This window comes from Balaenoptera physalus (assembly GCF_965194825.1).
Source record: "Balaenoptera physalus genome assembly, chromosome: 2".
NCBI classification, from domain to species: Eukaryota; Metazoa; Chordata; class Mammalia; order Artiodactyla; family Balaenopteridae; genus Balaenoptera; species Balaenoptera physalus.
In genome coordinates, this window is record NC_138883.1 from 145,104,022 (window position 1) to 145,125,500 (window position 21,479).

Below are 21,479 nucleotides of genomic sequence, written 5' to 3' on the forward strand. Positions count from 1 at the left end.
CCTGTCACATCTTACCCCTCCCACTCCCCATATCCTCAAGTCCATTCTCTAGTAGGTCTGTGTCTTTATTCCCGTCTTGCCACTAGGTTCTTCATGACCTTATTTTCCCCCTTAGATTCCATATATATGTGTTAGCATACTGTATTTGTTTTTCTCTTTCTGACTTACTTCACTCTGTATGACAGACTCTAATTCCATCCACCTCACTACAAATAGCTCCATTTCATTTCTTTTTATTGCTGAGTAATATTCCATTGTATATATGTGCCACATCTTCTTTATCCATTCATCCAATGATGGACACTTAGGTTGCTTCCATGTCCTGGCTATTGTAAATAGAGCTGCAATGAACATTTTGGTACATGACTCTCTTTGAATTATGGTTTTCTCAGGGTATATGCCCAGTAGTGGGATTGCTGGGTCGTATGGTAGTTCTATTTGTAGTTTTTTAAGGAACCTCCATACTGTTCTCCATAGTGGCTGTATCAATTTACATTCTCACCAACAGTGCAAGAGGGTTCCCTTTTCTCCACACCCTCTCCAGCATTTATTGTTTCTAGATTTTTTTTTTAATAAACAAAGAACTTTTTTTAAAAAATTATTTATTTATTTATTTATTTATTTATTTATTTATGGCTGTGTTGGGTCTTCGTTTCTGTGCGAGGGCTTTCTCTAGTTGCAGCAAGCGGGGGCCACTCTTCATCGCGGTGCACGGGCCTCTCACTATTGTGGCCTCTCTTGTTGCAGGGCACAGGCTCCAGACGCGCAGGCTCAGTAGTTGTGGCTCATGGGCCTAGTCGCTCTGCGGCATGTGGGATCTTCCCAGACCAGGGCTCGAACCCATGTCCCCTGCATTGGCAGGCAGACTCTCAACCGCTGAGCCACCAGGGAAGCCCTGTTTCTAGATTTTTTGATGATGGCCATTCTGACCGGTGTGAAATGACATCTCATTGTAGTTTTGATTTGCATTTCTCTAATGATTAATGATGTTGAGCATTCTTTCATGTGTCTGTTGGCAATCTGTATATCTTCTTTGGAGAAATGTCTATTTAGGTCTTCTGCCCATTTTTGGATTGGGTTGTTTGTTTTTTTGTTATTGAGCTGCATGAGCTGCTTGTAAATCTTGGAGATTAATCCTTTGTCAGTTGCTTCATTTGCAAATATTTTCTCCCATTCTGAGGTTTGTCTTTTGGTCTTGTTTATGGTTTCCTTTGCTGTGCAAAAGCTTTTAAGTTTCACTAGGTCCCATTTGTTTATTTGTGTTTTTATTTCCATTGCTCTAGGAGGTGGGTCAAAAAGGATCTTGCTGTGATTTATGTCATAGAGTGTTCTGCCTATGTTTTCCTCTAAGAGTTTGATAGTGTCTGGCCTTATACTTAGGTCTTTAATCCATTTTGAGTTTATTTTTGTGTATGGTGTCAGGGAGTGTTCTAATTTCATACTTTTACATGTACCTGTCCAATTTTCCCAGCACCACTTATTGAAGAGGCTCTCTTTTCTCCACTGTATATGCTTGCCTCCTTTGTCAAAGATAAGGTGACCATATGTGTGTGGGTTTATCTCTGGGCTTTCTATCCTGTTCCACTGATCTATATTTCTGTTTTTGTATCATCAGCACTGTTTTTAAACAGCCTTTTTGAAGTTTGCTAACTTATGATGACAAGGTTCACTTTCCCTTTCTCTGATGTATGTTCAGAGGTCTCCTCTTCGCCTCATATTACCAGACTCCGCTCACACAGCGATTCTCAGAGAGGGCCTTAGATAGTTTTGTATGAAAGAAAGTCTGTAAATCTGATGTATTCAGGGGCTGGGGTACGGGCTTCCCAACCTCTGACTGGTGAACACTACCCTCCTTTCTTTCTGCCATGCAGTCTTTGTTTTTAATATTCTTTATTTTTTAGAGCAGTTTTAGGTTCAGAACAAAATTGAGTGGAGAGTACAGAGAGTAACCCTGTATCTCCTGCCCCCACAGATGCACAGCCTGCCACTATTAATAGCCTGCACCAGAGGGTACATGTGTCACAATGGGCGACTTGACACTGACACAGCATAATCACTCAAAGTCCATGGTTTACATTAGGGTGCACTCAGCGTTGTTGTCCCTGCAGGCTTTATAAACTACAAAGCCTTTCTGTCTCATTCTGTGGTCTTATTCTCCACAACAGGGACATACAGGGAGACAGGATGGAGATGGGATGGGGTGGGGGTGGAAATTTTGTCTCCAAATGCCCTCCTTCCTTCATCTGATTTATCCAAGTTTGGCTTAGTGGAAATTCATTCTAAATCTGGCAGATGGTTGAATAATAATATTACTAGTTTCCAGTGCTGTTAAAATGTTGTGTGACTGTGTGTGTGTGTGTGTGTGTGTGTGTGTGTGTGTGTGTGTGTGTGTGAATTATGTAGAGTTTATCCTGGAAAACACTTTATTAACAAGTTCTCTTTTCTAGAGAATATTTGTTGCAGAAATGATTTCATGAAAATTCATTTAATGATGCTTTATTAATATGACAAATATATCAATTCAACATAATTTCCCCTAATTAATATGAAAGTAAATAAAAACAAACTACTTCCACATAATGAAAAATATTTTAACCAATTGTTGACGGACTTGTTCTCAGTTAAGTATATATTTTGAAACAGTTCTAAAGCTACTAAAGACTAAAAAGATAAAATAAATCATATTATCCCATAATGCATCATTGATCAAAGAAAAAACACCCACTAAGAGTTTAATTCATTAGGGAAGTCTCAGCATTTATAACTGCAGTCTGTTCTTTCTACTTCACTTAATGGCACCATTCCTTCCCTCCTTCCCTTCTTGGCATTTCTCTTCACACTGGAGGAGGAGGAGGACATAATTGTGCCCATACCAAGCTTGATTCTTCTTCTGCACCGTGATTCTGGGAGCAGCAATTAGGTGCATAATTACCTGAGGTTACTGTGAAAATTTTCTTCAGAGCTGTCAGTCATTCCTTAAACTACTCTCGCAAATGCTTTTTCCTTTTTGTAAGTACTGTCATTCGAACCACATTATTCCCCCCATCCAAGCTCTCCATTCTCTGTAACAACTTCTAGGGTGCTTGTGAAGCTTTAGAGGGCAAGTCTCGTCTCAGAAATCATACTACTCGTAAGCTCGAAGCAGATTAGGTTATTTTACAATCCTTGCTACAGGACAGAAAGTGAGTGTTGAGTAGGTAATTCTCCTAATTTGAAAACAGAGAAACAGGTACAGAAAGAGATTGAATGACTTATTAACAATCCCTGACATTTGGTTAGCACTTTTACTTTATGCATTATGTTGTATCACATGACCTGATGCTCAGAGCAAAACTTTTGAGAGGTAGGCAGAGCAGATATTCTTTTACAAAGGAAGACATTGAGCCTCAAAGACAAGAGTCACTTGCCTAGGATGGCACAAGTAGAAACTGGTGTCATTGGAACTTGAACGCAGGTGCTTTGATTCCCAACCCACAGAGCCTTTACTTGTCACACCACAATGCCTCTTTCTAACTTGAACACAGCGAGGAGCGGTGCAGCCATCTTGACACTGCCAACCAAAACTTGACTCAGGGTACACTATGCAGATGCCTTGAAATCTAAGGGAAAAAATACTGTTGCCTTGAAAAAATAATCCATGTATCATTTTCAATGAAAAGAATCCATGTATCATTTTCAATGGTGTTCTATTAGTCCTAAGGCACTTATAAATAACTCATATATGAATAACCCTATAATTGCCATAATTATAAACACACGTACAAATGATAGTAGATTGAGACAAGCTACCAGAAAGTATGTTTGGATTAAAATAGTTCGGATGGGAATGTACAATATGCAACTCTCAGAACGCATATTAAAGAACAATCTTGGTTAAAATATTAATACAAAATGGGTTTTAAAATCCTGATTTCCTGTAACAAATTTTCTAAATCTCGTTTAAAAATTTAAAACATGATTTTTTCCAGCTCTCATAAACTTTTTTTTCTACCATAGAAAATTGGTTTTGCCCTTGGGAAACCAACGTTCTGTTAGTTAGCTTCCTTTTAAACATGATTTGATGATTAGAAGGCCTTCACTGTGGGAGCGATCGTGTGGAAGAATTTATGACCTCGGGAATTTGTATTTTCAAAGATATAACCTGGAGGAGAAGGATTAACTAGCAGGGCAGATTTCCTGTTTCTTTGGTGCACACTCGGGAGAGTACACGGTTATGTCATCAAATGGAATAGAACTCTTAAAGAGAACATTTACAGGTTTGCAACTCTCTGTTGGAATCAATTCATGTGGCATATAGTGAGATCTGAAAGTGCTCAAACTATCAAATTTTCCAGATGGGTTGGGGATCTGCTGCTCCTGCTTAATAAGTCTTTGACAACAACTTTCCTGCGCTGGAAAATCTTCCTTCGTGGTGCTTTTTCCTTGGAAAGGAAAACTGTTATTTCGTCTACAAGAAACTGGCCTGATGGGAAGGAACAACACGTCTGGCCTCATATGGAACATAATCGATGTGGCTTGTGCTGTGTAATTGCACGATACCTGCAGGAGGGACATACTCTTGTACTTTCTTGACTTCGGGTGGTGGGATTTCCCATGGTTGAAAACTGTCACGGAATTCAGTGCTTCCTTCAAATTCAGCATTTTGGAACACTCTGGTGTATGGACGTCTGCAGATGTTTCCATTTTCACCAACAAGACCCTGAAAGTCATATCAGTGAGTTGTGAGATCCTCAAGAGGTTGGTTGGTTGGTTGGCTTGTAAACTTCTTTTGGCCTTGAAAACTTGAACTCTAGCTGATGAGGTACATAATCAAGGCGATGACTTGTATCACCATTAAGGGGACTGTAGAACGTTTGACTGCAGGGCTGGGTTTAAAGCTTTGCCTAGGCTTTATCTCACAAGGAACACAGTCATCCTGAAATGTAGTTGTACTTCCCAATTTCACAGTAGGGGGATAGTAAGTTTGTTCTTGTTTATAAAGTTCACTTTTCCGAATGTCCCAAGCTCTATAATCATCTTGAAAATTAAAAAACACAAAAAGAGCATGTTTAAATACTGAAGAAAACCACCACCTTCTAAAAATCATGACTGACTTTTCTCATTGCCATCCTTTCATTTCTTTTAGAAATCTGAACACCAATCAAGCATGAAGTTTCACTGATTCCCCTGAGATTTACTTTTTTCTTCACTTCCACTTTCCTTTCCCTATCTCTCCACTTTAATACGTGTAACTTTCCACTTTAAGATTCTTGTGATTACATCAGGGAATGGAACATCTGAGACTGATTGTTGATAGTTTTTGAAAGCCAAGAAGGTTGTGTTTTGGGTGAAGAAAGAGTTTAGGAGATTATGGTTGTGTTCCCAGGAACTCATTGGGATTTTTGCTCTAACTTACAAAATGCTAAAGTAAAACATGAAATCTAGGGATTACCATAAAATCAAGGGCCCTGATGTGTGGGTGAAAATGATGTAGGTATTACTCCTTGCTTTGGAGGGACTCCTCAAAGAAGAGAAAATTTCAACTCCATTGTACCCTAGGAAGCCTACTGGACTCCCTGAGCAAAGACACAGGCTACAGGGTAACTTGTACTGTCCCAGAAAGATCACTGGCTTCAACTTTTCCTCTGGAGGAAACGGGCTTCAAGGCATTCCTGAACGATAAAGGGTCATCTAGAGGTGAGGGGCCAAAACTGAGTGCTTTCTAAAGTGTTAGAAATTGTATGTGGAATTTAGAAATGAACATCAGAGCTGAGTCTGGTATTTAGTGTTAAATACCTTAATTCTGCTTCTTGCAGCTTACCTAGACCATGGATGGAAAACTGAAGTGCTTATATTTCAACTGAGGGTTATTTAGGTTTTCCATTTCTAGATAAGAAAGGTGGAAAGCTGAGAAATACTACAGAATTGACTTCACCCCAAAATATGTATTTCTAAATACCAAAAATTAATTTATAAAAGGCAGAAGATATACAAGATAAAGAATTAGAGTCTAGGCTAAAGTCCATGCACTGTTTATTGGAAAGGCCAAAACTCAAATGCTTGTTATGTGGATACCTCCTTTGAAGAGACAAATTCCTCAGCCATAGGCATTTCTGCCAAGATTGCCAAGTCTTAAATCAAATGATTACTCCCACCACCCTCAAGCTGCAAATGTGTGAATGAGAGTGGATACCTGACCTAAGAGCAGGCAATCTGTAGGGTAGTAGAGACCTGGCAAGAAACAACTTGGCAAGAAAAGATGATCTGGGTCAAGCACATGCTCGTTCTTGTGAGCCTTAATTTGAAAATACAGAGCCAGATAAAAGTGGGAGAAGAATGTAAAAGGATGCCATGAAGCAGAAGTGGAGAGCTATGGTAAGTTGAAGACTTCAAAATAGACTTGTAAGGAAACAGAGATGATACATAGTCAGAGGAGGCCAGTTAGTAGAATGGCAGTCAGAGAAGACGTGTAAAGGGAAGTGAAGATGCTGTGAGAGAAGCCATGTAGCTCATGGCAGAGATGGAGGGAGCAGCTCTTCCCTCAAGCTTCCTCTGTACCCGATAGCTTTCCGTTTCCAGTTCACATAGAGCTTTACCATAAACTCGGTTTTTCTTGAGGCACCAAGAAGGAATCTCTGTTGTTTGCAATCTAAAGTATAAAGTTATAGCACTATTTTTCAGTAACTAAAAGGAAACCATAGGATGTTATTGAAGACCTATGGTTCCCTATAAACATACAGGGAGAGCCTTTGTTGCCAAAATGTCTACAAGAAAATGACGTTAATTTCATGAGAGAAAAAGAAAATATTTCTCCCTTAACAAACAACTTTGGTTTTCAAAAAGGAAGGAAGAATTTGGAGACTGAGAGACAAGATTTGACAGCATGTATTAGCAAGAATATCAATTTCAGATAACTGCAGAAAATTGATTTGCCTCTCATAAATATTCCTACGCTCATATGCCTAGAAAATTTATTATTTGCTCTAGAATATTTATTAATAACAATCTATAGCAATGCCTTAAAACATCACAGTTTTTATTAACATCATCTATTCTTAGTATCTTATGACACTTATGGAAAGAAAATACAATGCCATCCACATCTAACAATGCAGTCTGCTCATTTGGCAGCTACAGTATTACCCTTGTAAGATAAGGGCAATCCAGTTTCCTCAGCTCATTCTTTTGTTTTCTAGCCACTAAAATCTAGACAGGAAGCTTGCTTTCTTCTGAACAGTTTTAAGTCCATGAGGTGCTTGCATGTGTTTGCTCACCATGAACATTTCTATGCAGAGGTCCATCTCCAGCCTTATATAGCGAGCCGTTCTAGGTTCTTCTTTGAGGACAAAAGTCCTCAGCTGTATATGTGAGTTCTTTCTTTTAGTAGTTGGGACTCTGTTCCCTGTGTTGTCTTCTGGCACCAAGGAATTGGGGGCAATTTTTATAAAGTCAGAGGGCTCTATCCTTTCTTTCTCAATCTACACATCATCAAACGAACCTCACAGTTTTAACCCTACCTATAAGCTGATGACTCCCAAACTTGAATCTCCACTCCAGACCTCCCTTCAAATCCAAACTAACATATCTATCTTCCTACTAGACATCTCTATTCAGATATCCAAGAGGTAAACTGAAGTTTAGTATGCCCCAACTGAATTCACCATCTTGCTCAGACTCATATTCCCCACAAATAATACATCAACAAGAAAACACTATTTTGAATTTGGTATCTCAGGTAAAGGTTTCACCCAGCTAATCTTCTCTCCCTCACTCCCTTCTCCCTGTTTCAAGTGGTTTTCAAGTCCTGTCAATTTTACTTCCTAAATTTTAATTTTTGCCTTCTTGAGGCAAACATGGAATGAATAGCAACCTGATGAAATCATCAAAGATAAGAATAATGGAAGAAACAATAATGTAAGATAAGGTTCTACAGAGTCTATAATGAGATCCTTATTTTCATTCTTGATATCTGTAATTAGTGTCTGTTTTTTTCTTGGTCAATGTGGTTAGGGTTATTCAACTTTATTATCTTTTAACAGATTCAGCTTTTGGTTTCATCGATTTTCTCATTGTTTTTCTGTTTACGGATTCATTGATTGCTGCTCTTCATTATTTCTTTCCATCTACTTTGCTTTGGGTTTAATTTGCTCATTTTTCTAGTTTCGTAAGATGGACCCTTAAGCTATTGATTTAAGACTGTCTTCTTTTCTAATACAAACATTTAATGCTATAAATTTCCCTCTAAGCATTGCTTTAGATACATCCCACAGATTTTAATATCGTATTTTTTCATTTTCATTAATTAAATATTTAGGGCTTTGTGGGCCATATGGTCTGTGTTGCAACTACTCAGTTCTGACACTGTAGCATGAAAGCAGCCGTAGATAATATGTAAATGAATGGCATTGCTGTGTTTCAATAAAATGTTACTTTTTGTGCAATTTATAATTTGTATTTGAAAGCTGGATATTGTGTGTAGCACAGTAGAGACTGGGATAAATAGTATTTATGTCCAGAAATGGATATACATCTTCATTTGCCAGGCCTTTAGTGAGGGGGGTAAGTCAGCTCAATCAGTAGTTGAGCTAGGTTTGGCTTTTGTTGTTGCTAGGCTTTCCTTCAGTGTACCATCAGCTTTAAATTCCTTTGGCATTATCTTGTGCTTTGGGGTGGGGGCGGGGGGGAGGGCTGGTTTTCTGAATTTCTGCGCCATCCTCAGCTTTAGGCATTCTCTTTGCACCTGCACCTCAGAGAATGTCTCTCTGTAACCTTGCGTCTCTCCAATGGTACACTGTTGTTGCTTGTTATTCAGTGCTCAGTAATCTGGTGGGTGGGTGTGTGGAGGGGGTGTTCCTCTATTGTCCAGGTCCAGGCTCAATCTTTTTATTTTTTAATAAATTTATTTATTTTAGTTTTGGCTGCATTGGGTCTTTGCTGTGTATGGGCTTTCTTTAATTGAATTTATCTTTAGAATTTATAATTTCAGAATTTATCTTTAGTTGGTTTTCAGAAGTCTGACGACATTTGCCAGACGTGGCTTTGTGTTTATTTTGGGGTTAGTCGAGCTTCTTGAATCTGGAGTCTGATTCCTTCATCAATTTTGGAAATTTCTTGACCATCACCTCTTTAAATATTTCCTGATTCTTTATAGGTCTCATAATGTTTTACTCTGTGCTGGAGGTCATGTATAAGAAAACCATAGAAACTAAAATCGATGTTATTTTCAACAGAAGACAGCTTGCTCTTTCCTATGTTACGAAGATAAGATATGGGGCAGGTCACCTTGATCCAGTCAGGAACCGAGCATGGCTGGCATTCGGCGGCACCTTCAGTTAGACACGGTCTTCCTCTAGTTACAAGTTTCTCAAGGACAAGACCTGTGATGTGTTTGTGGTAGAGCCTTCATTCTAGTGGGACTTTCTCCCCTAAGCACCTGCTCCCAAGTGAGACTGGGATATTTCTGTGGGCTCTTTCTAGCCCAGTCCTCTAGCCCACCATGCCCCCTAATCACTCAGCAGACATCCCACAAGGGAAACCAGCCACACATCTGGGGTATTTACAGATGCCAGTTGGTCACACCGGCCTACATGTCAGGTGCTCCACTGGTTTCCCTTCCCCCTAGGAGGGTCCCGCTGCTGATGCTACCCTCATCTTCTGCCTTGGCCTAGACTTGACAAATGCCCCCAGAGAAGTACACAGTTGGCCATCTCAGCTCATCTAAGAAGGGCTCCCCTGTCTCTGTAATTTTAGTTCTTTGCTTCCATTAAAAAAATATTTTAAAAAATTTATGTATTTTTTTAGGCTGTTTCAGTGGAAGTAATGGCTTTCTGCCATCTGCTATATCCTATCTGGTAGCAGAACTCAAAAATTTTTAGTGGCTACTAGAAAAATGTTAAGCTCCTCAGTCTGACAACCAAGACTTCACAATCTGACCTCAACCTACATTTTTAGGACTATACACCAATCTCTCAGGTCCTGAAATTCTCTGGTTCCCACCATGTTCACTGAACAACCCTCTTATTTTTCTGGCTTTATGATTTTTTTTGCTCATCTCATCCTAGTTTTTAGGATGTCCCTCCTCTTTCTATATATCAATACTTACTAGTCTGTGATGCATTCCCAGACTAGCCTGCAGTGATATCCTGCTTAGTCTAATTGTTCGAAGCCCTAATTGTTCCATTAATTTTCTAGTGAGTTATTCGCCCCTCCTTGTGATATCTCATATTTTTATTTCTCGTATGACTATTTAATTCTTCGGGCTATTATTGCTCTTTTTTCTCAACTCAACTGTAAAGTTTCTAAATGTCAACAACCATGCTCAATTCAGATCTCTATTCCTTATAGTGCCCAGCACACAGAAGAGTAATCCCTAAAAAGTATCAAATCAAATACTGACCTATTTTCATTACCTACATTTTAATCTGAATGAATTTCTAAAGCAAGGCTGCTAGGGGCAGGTATGTTTCTGTCTAAGAGTCACCAGTTTCACAGAACCACATCTCCAGAATCTAGATGTCACCCTTCTCACCATCTTGTAGAGTTTTTCGTTTTTGTTTTTAATCATATCCCATTTCTGCCTTTGCTCTGTTCTTTAATTCTTAGGTGACAGTGAGAGAGTCTCTTCCCATTGTGATTTCTCTTCAGCTACAGACCTGTCCTTCAGTAGGTATCTACAGAACCTGCAGTACAATCATCACGCAGAAAGACGAATTATTCCCTTGGCCCTTAGTATTTGTTGTCTCATGCCTGAAAACCTGGAAATACAAGGATCACTTTTCCTCACTAGGGAATATGAGGAGAGGGAAGGCCATAATGAACCCAGGAATCCTCAACATTGGATTACGGAAGTGGAAGTACAGGAATCTATAGGAAACCCAGGTAATGAGAAGCCAGAACTAGTGTTGGTGTGTATGTGTGTGTGTCATATGTAAATAGTCACAGTATCAAGGAATATCAATATTGTTGTATTTTTAAATAGACTTGGTGGGGAAAAAAAAAAAAAAGAAAATCTTACTATGGTTGTTTAAAAGACCTAGTACAGACATTTCATCAATTATCTTTTATGTCGAATTATTACACAATACACTATCTCTTCTGCATACCAATAAATATATACCTTAGCAATTATTATATGCTATATTAGATTATAACAATATATTTGTTCACCATATGCATTGTCTTAAAAATGTGTCCTTTGTATAGATATCCCTCCTGGGCTGACATATAGATCACAGCATACTGATACCATATACTTTAGAGTTACCCATTAAACTGGTAAGAGTGACATTTAAAGAAAAAGTATGTATTCAGCTATTTCCGGTTTAAAGTATAAATCATTACTTTTATTGTGGATGGCATCACTCTTACAAAAGGGTTTTATATTAGGACATACCCATTCACTTATATCACATAACTAGTGAAAAGGCTTTAAGCCTAAATATGCAATTACGTTATTAACAAAAAAAAAAAAAAGAAAAAATATGAACTAACAAGATAGCCTATTGTTTAAAAATAAAGGACCCCACTCCCTGCCAAAAAGCAACAGACTATTATATAATCAGATTGATTTTTGGAAAGAAACTGGTCATACGTTGTACAGCCCTTACTCTTCCAAGTCAGTTGCCAGGAGGCAGAAGGTATTCCATGCTGGAAGTCTTGGAGGAGCAGGTTGACTATGTGGTGCTCCAACACTGTCTCACTGGGTGGACAATCCTACTGTATTCTGAGGTTCAGTATCAGGGACCATCTGCTAATAGATGCAAGCTTCATCCTCTATTCCAGCCTTTATCAGTATAAAGGGAGTATTTTGGTTCTCTACCTGCTAACTCTTTTGCTTTATCGGTTGGTTCAGAACTTGAATGGAGAAGAGGGTTGCTCTTAATTTGACTTTCTCAAAGGCTCCAGTATGCTCAGTAAAGTTTCAACTCATTTTGGGATGGAAGGAAAGGAACAGTGCCGACTAAATGTGGCATAATGTGACAAATATGACATAATGCTTGTTCAGTGGTATCCTTTGTTTTCATGGTTTGAGACAGAGAAAACTAATTAAGTGTCTGAATTTGGACAGGAATCCAGGTCTCTTAACTCTCCATCAAGCAGTCTGTTTTTTTCTCACTATACAATACTATTTGGATGACAGAGAAAAAAGTGTTTTCCTAAGTCACGGAGACTTAAGTTTGGCAATGCACCAAAATCATGATTTGATGTTAGATCTCAAAGCTGGAAGTAAGTTTTTGTTTTTTGGCTCTTTAATTTTTGAAATGGCAAGTTACCTTTATAGGTTGGGACAGTATCCCACTTCCCTTTTTTAACTTGTCTCTCCAAAGGCTGAGCTATTGCCACGCGCTGCACTTTACAAGAATTAAGATGCCGTTTGTAGGTAGTACCAAGATCAATCTCCCCCTGCTTTGGTTTATACTCTTCTGGTGCATGGCGAGGCTGTTTGACTATTTCATAAGGACGAGAATCTGACCTGAAATATATAAATTTGAAACATAGCTTCACAGGTTCTTTTATTTCTAAGTATTTCAATGTAGTATTAAATTTTTTCAGACTTTTTTTTACTTGAAAAGTCTAAGAAGATATTAAAATGGTGATGGTTGACAAGCTACTTGAAAGAGATTATTGAATTCCTTTATGTCCTATCCAGTGACTAAATATAAGAAAAAGAAATGTCAAAAATCCTAGTTTTCAAAACATCTTTACAATGGATCCTCAGTTAATTGGATCTTACATAAATAAAATCTTCAAATAATTGAATTTTTTCCTAACCTAGAAGGAAATCTCAGGTTAAAGATTTAATGAATCTGAAAACAATTTTAACTATATCGCCTGGGTCCACTTTGTCAAAATCCTTATTCATCCTATTAAAGACTCTAATAAACTATTTGGGCATGCTCTCTTCTTGTTGAAGTCATGCTGTCTTTCTGCTCATCATTAAGTAATCAATTAAAGAAATAATTTATGTCTAAACTCTGGCCTTTGTACATAAATCATATTCATAGTATTGATGTGGGTCTTATCCATCTTCCGATCCCCAGAAGCCCTTGCCAGGGATAGGAGTCATATGGTACCCTAGCCACCCTGGGCATTATATAACATTCTGTGGCAGAGGTAGTACTGCAGACACTGAGGTTGTCTGGTGGGATGGTGAGACCACAGACTCAGACTGACCAGACTACCTGGCTCTGTCATTCACCAGATTTATGATGTGGGAAAACTTAACCTGTCTATGCTCCAGTTTCCTTAGATATAAAATAGGACAATAATACCATCTACCTCATAGGGTTGTTTGAAGGACTGACACATGCATGCATGTACAGCATACACATGAGTGTTTAGTACACAGTAAGGATGATATGTTAACTCTACAAATATTACTAAAAGTCTTCAAAACTGCTTTTTTTCTTGGGACACTATGGACTGTTTCACTCATTGTATCATTTATTTAAACCATCTTGTATTAATCAATATTTTCTGTACATGTCCATAAGCTCCAAAACCCCAAACTCACTGAATCCCTTCTCTAGTCACGATGTAACCTCTTAGACTTGTTAACTCCATTTCCTCACCCCCATCAACCCACTTCAACCTGGTTGCCAGCACTGTCACTTCTCTAACACAGCTTGAAGGTGCACCATGACTTCTCTGCGATTAAATCCATCAGACGTTTTTACTCCTTATCTTAGTTGACCTCTCAAGTTGTAATTGACATTATTGCCCACTCCCTCTATTTCTGAGAAATTCTCTCTCCCTGCTTTCCTCATTATTTCTTCTTGGTCTCCTATGCAGCTTCGCCCTCCTATACTCAGTCATGAAGTTGGGCAGTTCCTCGACACTGGGGCTACCCACTCTCCTCTTCTCACCCAATGTTCCCTCCTGAGGACAACGCCTCTACTTCCACAGCTGCAATTACTAACTATATGGAAACACCTCTCTCATACGTCTCCACTCAGACCTCCTCTCTTAGCTCCGTACCAGTTTTTACAGTGGCCTGTTGGATATTCAGTGGCACCTCAAAACTTAGTATACCCCTAATCAAACTATTTCCCCACAACAAATCTGGGCCTATTGGCTTGTTCCCTATCTTAGTGACTGGCATCACCATCTCTACAGCTGCACTCAGAAACCCAGAACTAACACTTCACGCCTCACCTCCCTCCTATATTTAGTTCATCATCAACTCCTGTCAATTTTGCCTCTTAAATATCTCTTAAGTCTGCTTTTCTCTCTCATCACCATTCCAAGCTTTCGTAATAGCTCATTCAAATCAATTCAATGCCTTCCTAAACTCATTTACTAGTTCTCTCTCCAATCTTTTCTTACATTGCACCCAAAGTAATCCTTTCACACATAAATTTGATCAGGTCATTCTTGCCCTCATCTCTCCAGCCTCTTCCTCACTTCTCTTTCGTACCCCCCTCAACAAACAAACACACAAACAAAAAACAAGAAAGAAAAGAAACCTTCAGTGGCTTCTTATTGCTCTAAGGATATAGAAGAAACTGAACATGGCCTCTTTCACTAGCTTCAAATCACACCGTGCTTCCTCTTGCTTTCTCTGCTCCTGCTGGCCTTCTCTGACAATTTCCTTCTTTCCATGCTCCTTCCTGCTACATGCTGCTTTCTGCTTGGAAGGCACTTTCTTACAGTCTTAATCCAGTTAATTGCTTTACAGCCTTCAGATTTTAGCTCATTTTTCTCATTTCCCTGATAAAGTCAAGCCTCTTGTTCTGGATCCAAAGTTACCTTGCGCCTATCCTTCATAGATTTGATCACTGTTGCAATTTTATACTTATTTTGAGTGATTTTTTTTTTGACTGCCACCTTCACGAGACTGCAACATCTGTGAGCACAGAGATCATGACTGTTTTGCTCACCACTGTATCCCAGGTGCCTAGCATAGCGCCTGACACTTAACGAATGCTTATGAAATATTATTTAGTGGATAAATTATAGTAGAAATCCCATACCTCTGCTTCTCAACACATCTGAGTTGTTCTTTGCTCTTCCCAAATACCAGCTAGAGAGGAATAGGCTAAAATGCAGTCAGGAAGTGGAGAGGGCAGAGAAAGCTTAGAAGTCTTAGTTTCTCTAGTAAGATTAGTTAAGAGTTAGAAAGTTTACCACTAAACCCAAAGCAACTTTCTATGGAGAAGTAGTAAAGGGTAAACGCACTCTTATTCATCTGATATATCCTAAAACATTTGACATGTCTGGAATCGTACTTTCAGGGCAGACTTCCTGCCAACTCTGGCAATCATCTACTGTGCTACAGCTATAATGCTATAAAGGATCAAAAGTCCTGTACAAGTCCAGACATCTGCTCTTTACACAGTCTCTTCCTATATTATAGAAAAGTATACAACAGAATGACACATGAGTCTTTGTTTGTACAGATGAATCAGCTGCTCTCTGCTGCCTAGTCAGTGTGGTCACCATGAGGGAGTCAAGCAAGAGTTCCAAACCCCTCGAATACGGCTCTTGGAAATACTGCTAATTCCCTAGTCAAACTACAAAGAAAAGACCTAATGTTTTAGTAAGTGGAAAGATGATGATTTAAGAAATGGAAGTTTTAATTTTGTTGGCATATTTGAACCTTTTGGGAATTGGGACATTTCTTTTTTAATTTAATTTAATTTTTTACTATTACAGGCTACTTGAACAAGGCAACTGAGAAAGCCCAGAATTGAAAAGCAATTGCCTTTTAAAGAAAGATGTGGCAGGTTAAACTTTCCTGATTTTAACACTTAGAGTTGGTTAAATGCAAAATCTTTATTCAATAAATGTGAATAGTGTGAAATTTATTTCAAATTTCCATTATGAATCAGTAAGGCATCAAGAAAGAAAGGAGTAAAGGTGAAAAGAAAAGAGCAAACATTCCCATGTGTTCTATCTCAACCAATTGCTCAATTCCTTCATCTCATTTACTATAATGTGTCGTTATCTTATCTGATTTTTGTTTCAGGACTATCATTCCCACAAGACTATAAACATAGTGGGAAAGCCCTTCTTTCTGTTCCCTGTCATACCCAGTGAACAGTCCAATATCTGCCCATTGCATTGAGTCTGTAGCAACAGAATCACCAGCAATGCTGGTTAAAAATGCATATTCCTGGGATCCACTTCATTATCTACTGACTATTTTAGGTGGAGCTCTGGAATCTGCAATTTTAAACTTTCTAGATGATTCCAAATCACACCAAAGTATGAGGACTATGGAAAATCTTCAAATTTCTGGAAGGGCTGCAAACCTACAGAAGTAACTGGAATCACCAAAGCACTGCAAGAGTTGCCTGAAATGTTAAAGGTACAATTACTGGAGTACAAGTTTGAAGGTCTCCACCTTTGCTAGGTAAGTAAAATAAGCTCTATCTGAAATGAAAAGAAAATGGATAGCACTAAAAATTAAAGTGGTTACAGAGCATTTCAAAAACCCTAAATTATAGAAAGCTGATGTATGAGTTCCTGGAAAGCAAGAAACTCTCTTTATTGATATTTTTATACGTAATGCCTAAGATTGTACCTTGACTATAGTGTACACATTAAGAAAATAGAGAAAAGAACCCAATGAATTGACAAAGATCAAAAAAGCTGAGTCCAAACGAAAAGTTTAGGCTTAAAAGGACTTTTTTGTCTTTCACACACTGAATAAATAGTGAGTGCCTACTATGAGCTAGTAGGCATTGTAACAGGTTTCTGGAAATAGAGTGCTGAGATAAGAATAGACATAGTTCCTGCTTTCATGGAACACTGAAACTAATCTAATGATAAATCATAGGCAGATGCTTTGAGAACGTACATAGGGGACTTTTACCTAGCCTGAAAACTGAATGAGTGTCAGTGAAGGCTTTTCAGAGTGATAACTGAGTTGAGATGTATAGGTTGAATAGGTATTAATTAGGGTAAAGAGGCAGGAAAAATTCCAAGCAGGTAACATAGTATCTTGGAAGGCTCTGTGACAAGAGAAGCCTGGTACTTTCAAGAAATGAAAAATGTCCTATGAGATGTAACCGTAAGAGTGCAAAGGGCATTACAGTGAAAATAAATCAGAGAAGAAAGCAGGGAGCAAACAATGAAGGGATTTTGGTATACATTAAATATAATGGGAAAATATAACAGCAGTTTTAGCAGGGAGGTGACAGGATTAGATCTGCATTTTAAAAGGTCATCTTGCTCAACATCACTAATTATTTAGAGAAATGCAAATCAAAACTACAATGAGGTACCACCTCACACCAGTCAGAATGGCCACCATTAAAAAGTCTATGAATAAAAAATGCTGGAGAGGATGTGGAGAAAAGGGAACCCTCCTACACTGTTGGTGGGAATGTAAGCTGGTGCAGCCACTACGGAAAACAGTGTGGCAGTTCCTCAGAAAACTAAAAATAGAGTTACCATATGATCCAGCAATCCCACTCCTGGGCATATATCCGGACAAAACTCTAATTCAGAAAGATACATGCACTCCTATGTTCATAGCAGCGCTATTCACAATAGTCAAAACATGGAAACAACCTAAATGTCCATCGACAGATGAATGGATAAAGATGTGGTACATATATACAATGGAATACTACTCAGCCATAAAAAAGATCAAAATAATGCCATTTGCAGCAATATGGATGCAACTAGAGATTATCATACTAAGTGAAATAACTCAGAAAGAGAAAGACAAATACTATGTGGTATCACTTATATGTGCAATCTAAAATATGGCACAAATGAACCTATCTACAGAACAGAAACAGATTGACAGACATAGAGAACAGACTTGTGGTTGCCAAGGGGGGTGGGGGATGGGGGACGGATGGACTGGGAGTTTGGGATTAGCAGATGTAAACTTTTTGGTTTTTTTTTTAATTTATTTTGGCTGCACCGGGTCTTAGCTGCAGCATGCGGGATCTCCAGTTGTGGCATGCAGGTTTCCCAGTTGTGGCATGTGAACAGTGAGCTGCAGCATTGACGTGGGATCTAGTTCCCCGACGAGGGTTGGAACCCGGGCCCCCTGCCCTGGGAGCACAGAGTCTTACCCACTGGACCACCAGAGAAGTCCCAACAGATGTAAACTATTATATATAGGATGGATAAACAACAAGGTCCTACTGTATAGCACGGGGAACTACAGTCAATATCCTGTCAATAAACCATAATGGAAAAGAATATAAAAAAAGAATGTCTGTATGTGTATAACTGAGTCACTTTGCTGTACAGCAGAGATTGGCACAGCATTGCAAATCAACTATACTTCAATAAAAAAATAAAATAAAATAAAAAATAAATAGTACATAAAAAGGTCATCTTGGCTAAAGTTAGAAAACAGATCAGAGATGCAAAAGCTAGAGTAGATACAAACATAACCACTAGGAAGCTGCTGCATTCCTCTAGGTTCTGGTCACAGTGAAAAGCAGATAAACACAACAGATTTTAGGAGGTTAAGAAAAACAATCAATAGAACTTTTTTTTAAATTTTATTTATTTATTTATTTATTTTATTTTTGGCTGTGTTGGGTCTTCGTTTCTGTGCAAGGGCTTTCTCTAGTTGCGGCAAGCGGGGGCCACTCTTCATCGCGGTGCGCGGGCCTCTCACTATCGTGGTCTCTGTTGCGGAGCACAGGCTCCAGACGCGCAGGCTCAGTAGTTGTGGCTCACGGGCCTAGTTGCTCCGCGGCATGTGGGATCTTCCCAGACCAGGGCTCGAACCCGTGTCCCCTGCATTAGCAGGCAGATTCTCAACCACTGCGCCACCAGGGAAGCCAACAGAACTTTTTATATATCCCCTTTCCTTCTCATTTTTCTCATTTAACTTAATTCTCATCTTTCTGTTTTCCTCAAGTTGTGACTCAACTAGTCTCTTGCTTCTTACACTGGTTCAACTTAAATCAACTAAATAGTTTAAAGAGTTAAAAACAAAAACACCGTATTAAAACCAGAAGAGTGGGACTGGGATTGACATATACACCCTAATATGTATAAAATGGATAACTAATAAGAACCTTCTGTATAAAAAAATAAATAAAATAAAATTCAAAAATTCAAAAAACAGAAACAAAAAAACCCAGAAGAGTGGGGAGAAAAACAGGTAAAGCAAACAGTTTCTTGATATTTACTTAAATGTTGTTATTCCTTCCATTTTACCACGATATGCTCGAAATTCTTCCTTGGGCTTCAGACTCTGAGGTGGAAGAACACTGCCATACATAGGATAGTTTTCCAAACATTCAGCTGTGGGACAAGACACGTCAGAATTTTCATAAATCCTCGTGGTTCCATGTGGGCAATGATGTCGCCTATGCAAACATAAATAACTTATCATAGTTTAACTCACATGAGCAACTGTATATACACATTGCAGAGGAAACGATATTCTGAGATAGATGGTTGTTTTGACTGATATAGTGAAAGAAATAGACATTTGAAAAGATTCAGTTACATAGTATGGAAAAAAAAAAGATTCAAACAGCAAGATGAAAAAGTAGCAGATGCAGGTCAAAATTTCCCTGAAGGGGTCTCTTGACAATCTTGATCCTCCTAAAGAGAGGCAATGTATTGAAATATTAATGCATTTGTTCTCCTTGTTTTTTTCCCCTCCTTTATTTCAAGCAGGTAGTCAGGACCCTGATATTTCCTTCTTGCAGGCCTTTTGGAAGGGCCGAGGATATAAGCTGCCTGAAGTCAACACGTTCTCCTGTCTTTTTAAGAACAATTCATGAAGAGAAGAAATCAGATGTCCTTCTGGAAATGAGGTCCTAAGAGGAAACAGATGGTCCTGGACTGCAAAAGAGGGAAGAGGAGACGATTCCCCAGAGAGAGGAAGGAGGTAGAAGATGAGGGGGAGGGAGTTCTTAGAAGAGCGGGGGGCTTTGCCCCATTCTATCAGTGTTCCAGGAGGTGGCCGGATATCAAGAGTTGGCTAGGTGGAACCCTACATCAGTGGCTCCCAGCTTTGCCAAGATTCTTGTACCTCAAACATAAACTTGAAAGCAGCGGTGGCACCACTCTTGAAGGGATTATGTGAACTTCAGCAAGAGACATTTCAGTGGGAAGCATTACCAATGTTTAAAGTCCAGAGAAGACTCCTCTTGCATTGGCAATGCCTCTGCTCCCTGGATCATTTTACTGCTTGGAGAAAAGGGAGCCTCAACATAATGAAGACTGAAATTTCCTGACAGCTGGATGGGAAAAGAACTTAGGTTGGATAGAAATTAATTTAAAGATCAGAAAAAAAATTAATCAATTTTCTTGCACATCAGAGTTTTCAGATATGAATCAAATCCTCAAAGGTCGACTTACCTTTGAATCTACATCCGATTAGTAATTAAAAACAACATTTACCATGAAACTACGGGGAAACTGCTTTCCATCACCATGTGAAGTGTTTTTCCTTTGGAGGGGATTACTGTACGACAGGACTGACATATTCATAATATTTATTTAGCAAATAGTGGTCTAATCCCTGGGTCAGCAAGGAAGCTGAGGAAGGAGATGACTGCTTATAGGTTAGGCAGGACTCACTGACCAATTCTGGGTTTCAGGAGACTACCTCCTACCTTTTCAGTCCGTCAGATCCCAAAGGAAACCAGTTTGGATGGGACTGGGAACGGGAATATGGTCAGGCCGGGATGGAAAGCTAGGAACAAAAGACAGCGTTAACACGGGTCGAAAACTCATAGACTTGCACACCGTTCTACTCCCCTTCCGTTTCCTTTTATTTATGTTTTTTAAATTTTGTAGGCATAGGGGCTTCCCTGGTGGCGCAGTGGTTGAGAATCTGCCTGCCAATGCAGGGGACACGGGTTCGAGCCCTGGTCTGGGAAGATCCCACACGCCTCGGAGCAACTAGGCCCGTGAGCCACAACTACTGAGCATGCGCGTCTGGAGCCTGTGCTCCGCAACAAGAGAGGCCGCGATAGTGAGAGGCCCGCACACCGCGATGAAGGGTGGCCCCCGCTTGCCGCTACTAGAGAAAGCCCTCGCACAGAAACGAAGACCCAACACAGCCATAAATAAATAAATAAATAAATAAATTTTGTGGGCATACACTCTCCCCGTCGGATCAGGTCTCCCCACTTGGCAGCCTGACATCCAGCCGCTGCTACACAGGCGTATATCATCCGCCTGGCGCCATAGCATTTCAGTTTGCGCCCCTGGATAGGAGCCGACAAAGCAGAACTGCTTAACCCGCGGTAGCCGGCGGGTGCGCAGCGAGCATCTGCGGACCCAGGGATAAGTGGGACGTCGCTGGGCCCGCGTCCTCCACCTTGGCGGGGCGGCCACTCTGAGGGCTCCGTTCCCCGAGACCCCAGGTCGCTTCCAAGCCACGGCGGCCGCCACACCGGCCGTTTCTTACCCGCAGGTACAAATCTGACACAGACACCAGGTCCTCCTGCTCCCGGCTCCCGGGGTCGGCTCCACAGCTCCTCCGCACCCGCAGCTTTGGCACCTCCACCGCGCCGGCCTCGTCAACCGCCGGGGCGCGGCTAACGGAAGCACCGCCTGCT

The 21,479-nt window shown here is 39.8% G+C and overlaps 1 protein-coding gene across 1 annotated transcript; it reads right to left on the reverse strand.

The window, feature by feature from the left end:
• Positions 1 to 1,610: 1,610 nt before the first annotated feature.
• Positions 1,611 to 21,434, reverse strand: SAXO2 (stabilizer of axonemal microtubules 2). Its single transcript, XM_082448796.1, is given in 10 exon segments — positions 1,611 to 4,157; positions 4,159 to 4,470; positions 4,472 to 4,711; positions 4,715 to 4,741; positions 4,743 to 4,843; positions 4,846 to 5,016; positions 12,252 to 12,451; positions 19,089 to 19,203; positions 19,307 to 19,368; positions 21,329 to 21,434. Coding segments are annotated over 9 exon segments (1,281 nt in total). The 5' UTR covers positions 19,329 to 19,368; positions 21,329 to 21,434; the 3' UTR covers positions 1,611 to 4,064.
• Between the last annotated feature and the right edge of the window lie 45 nt (positions 21,435 to 21,479).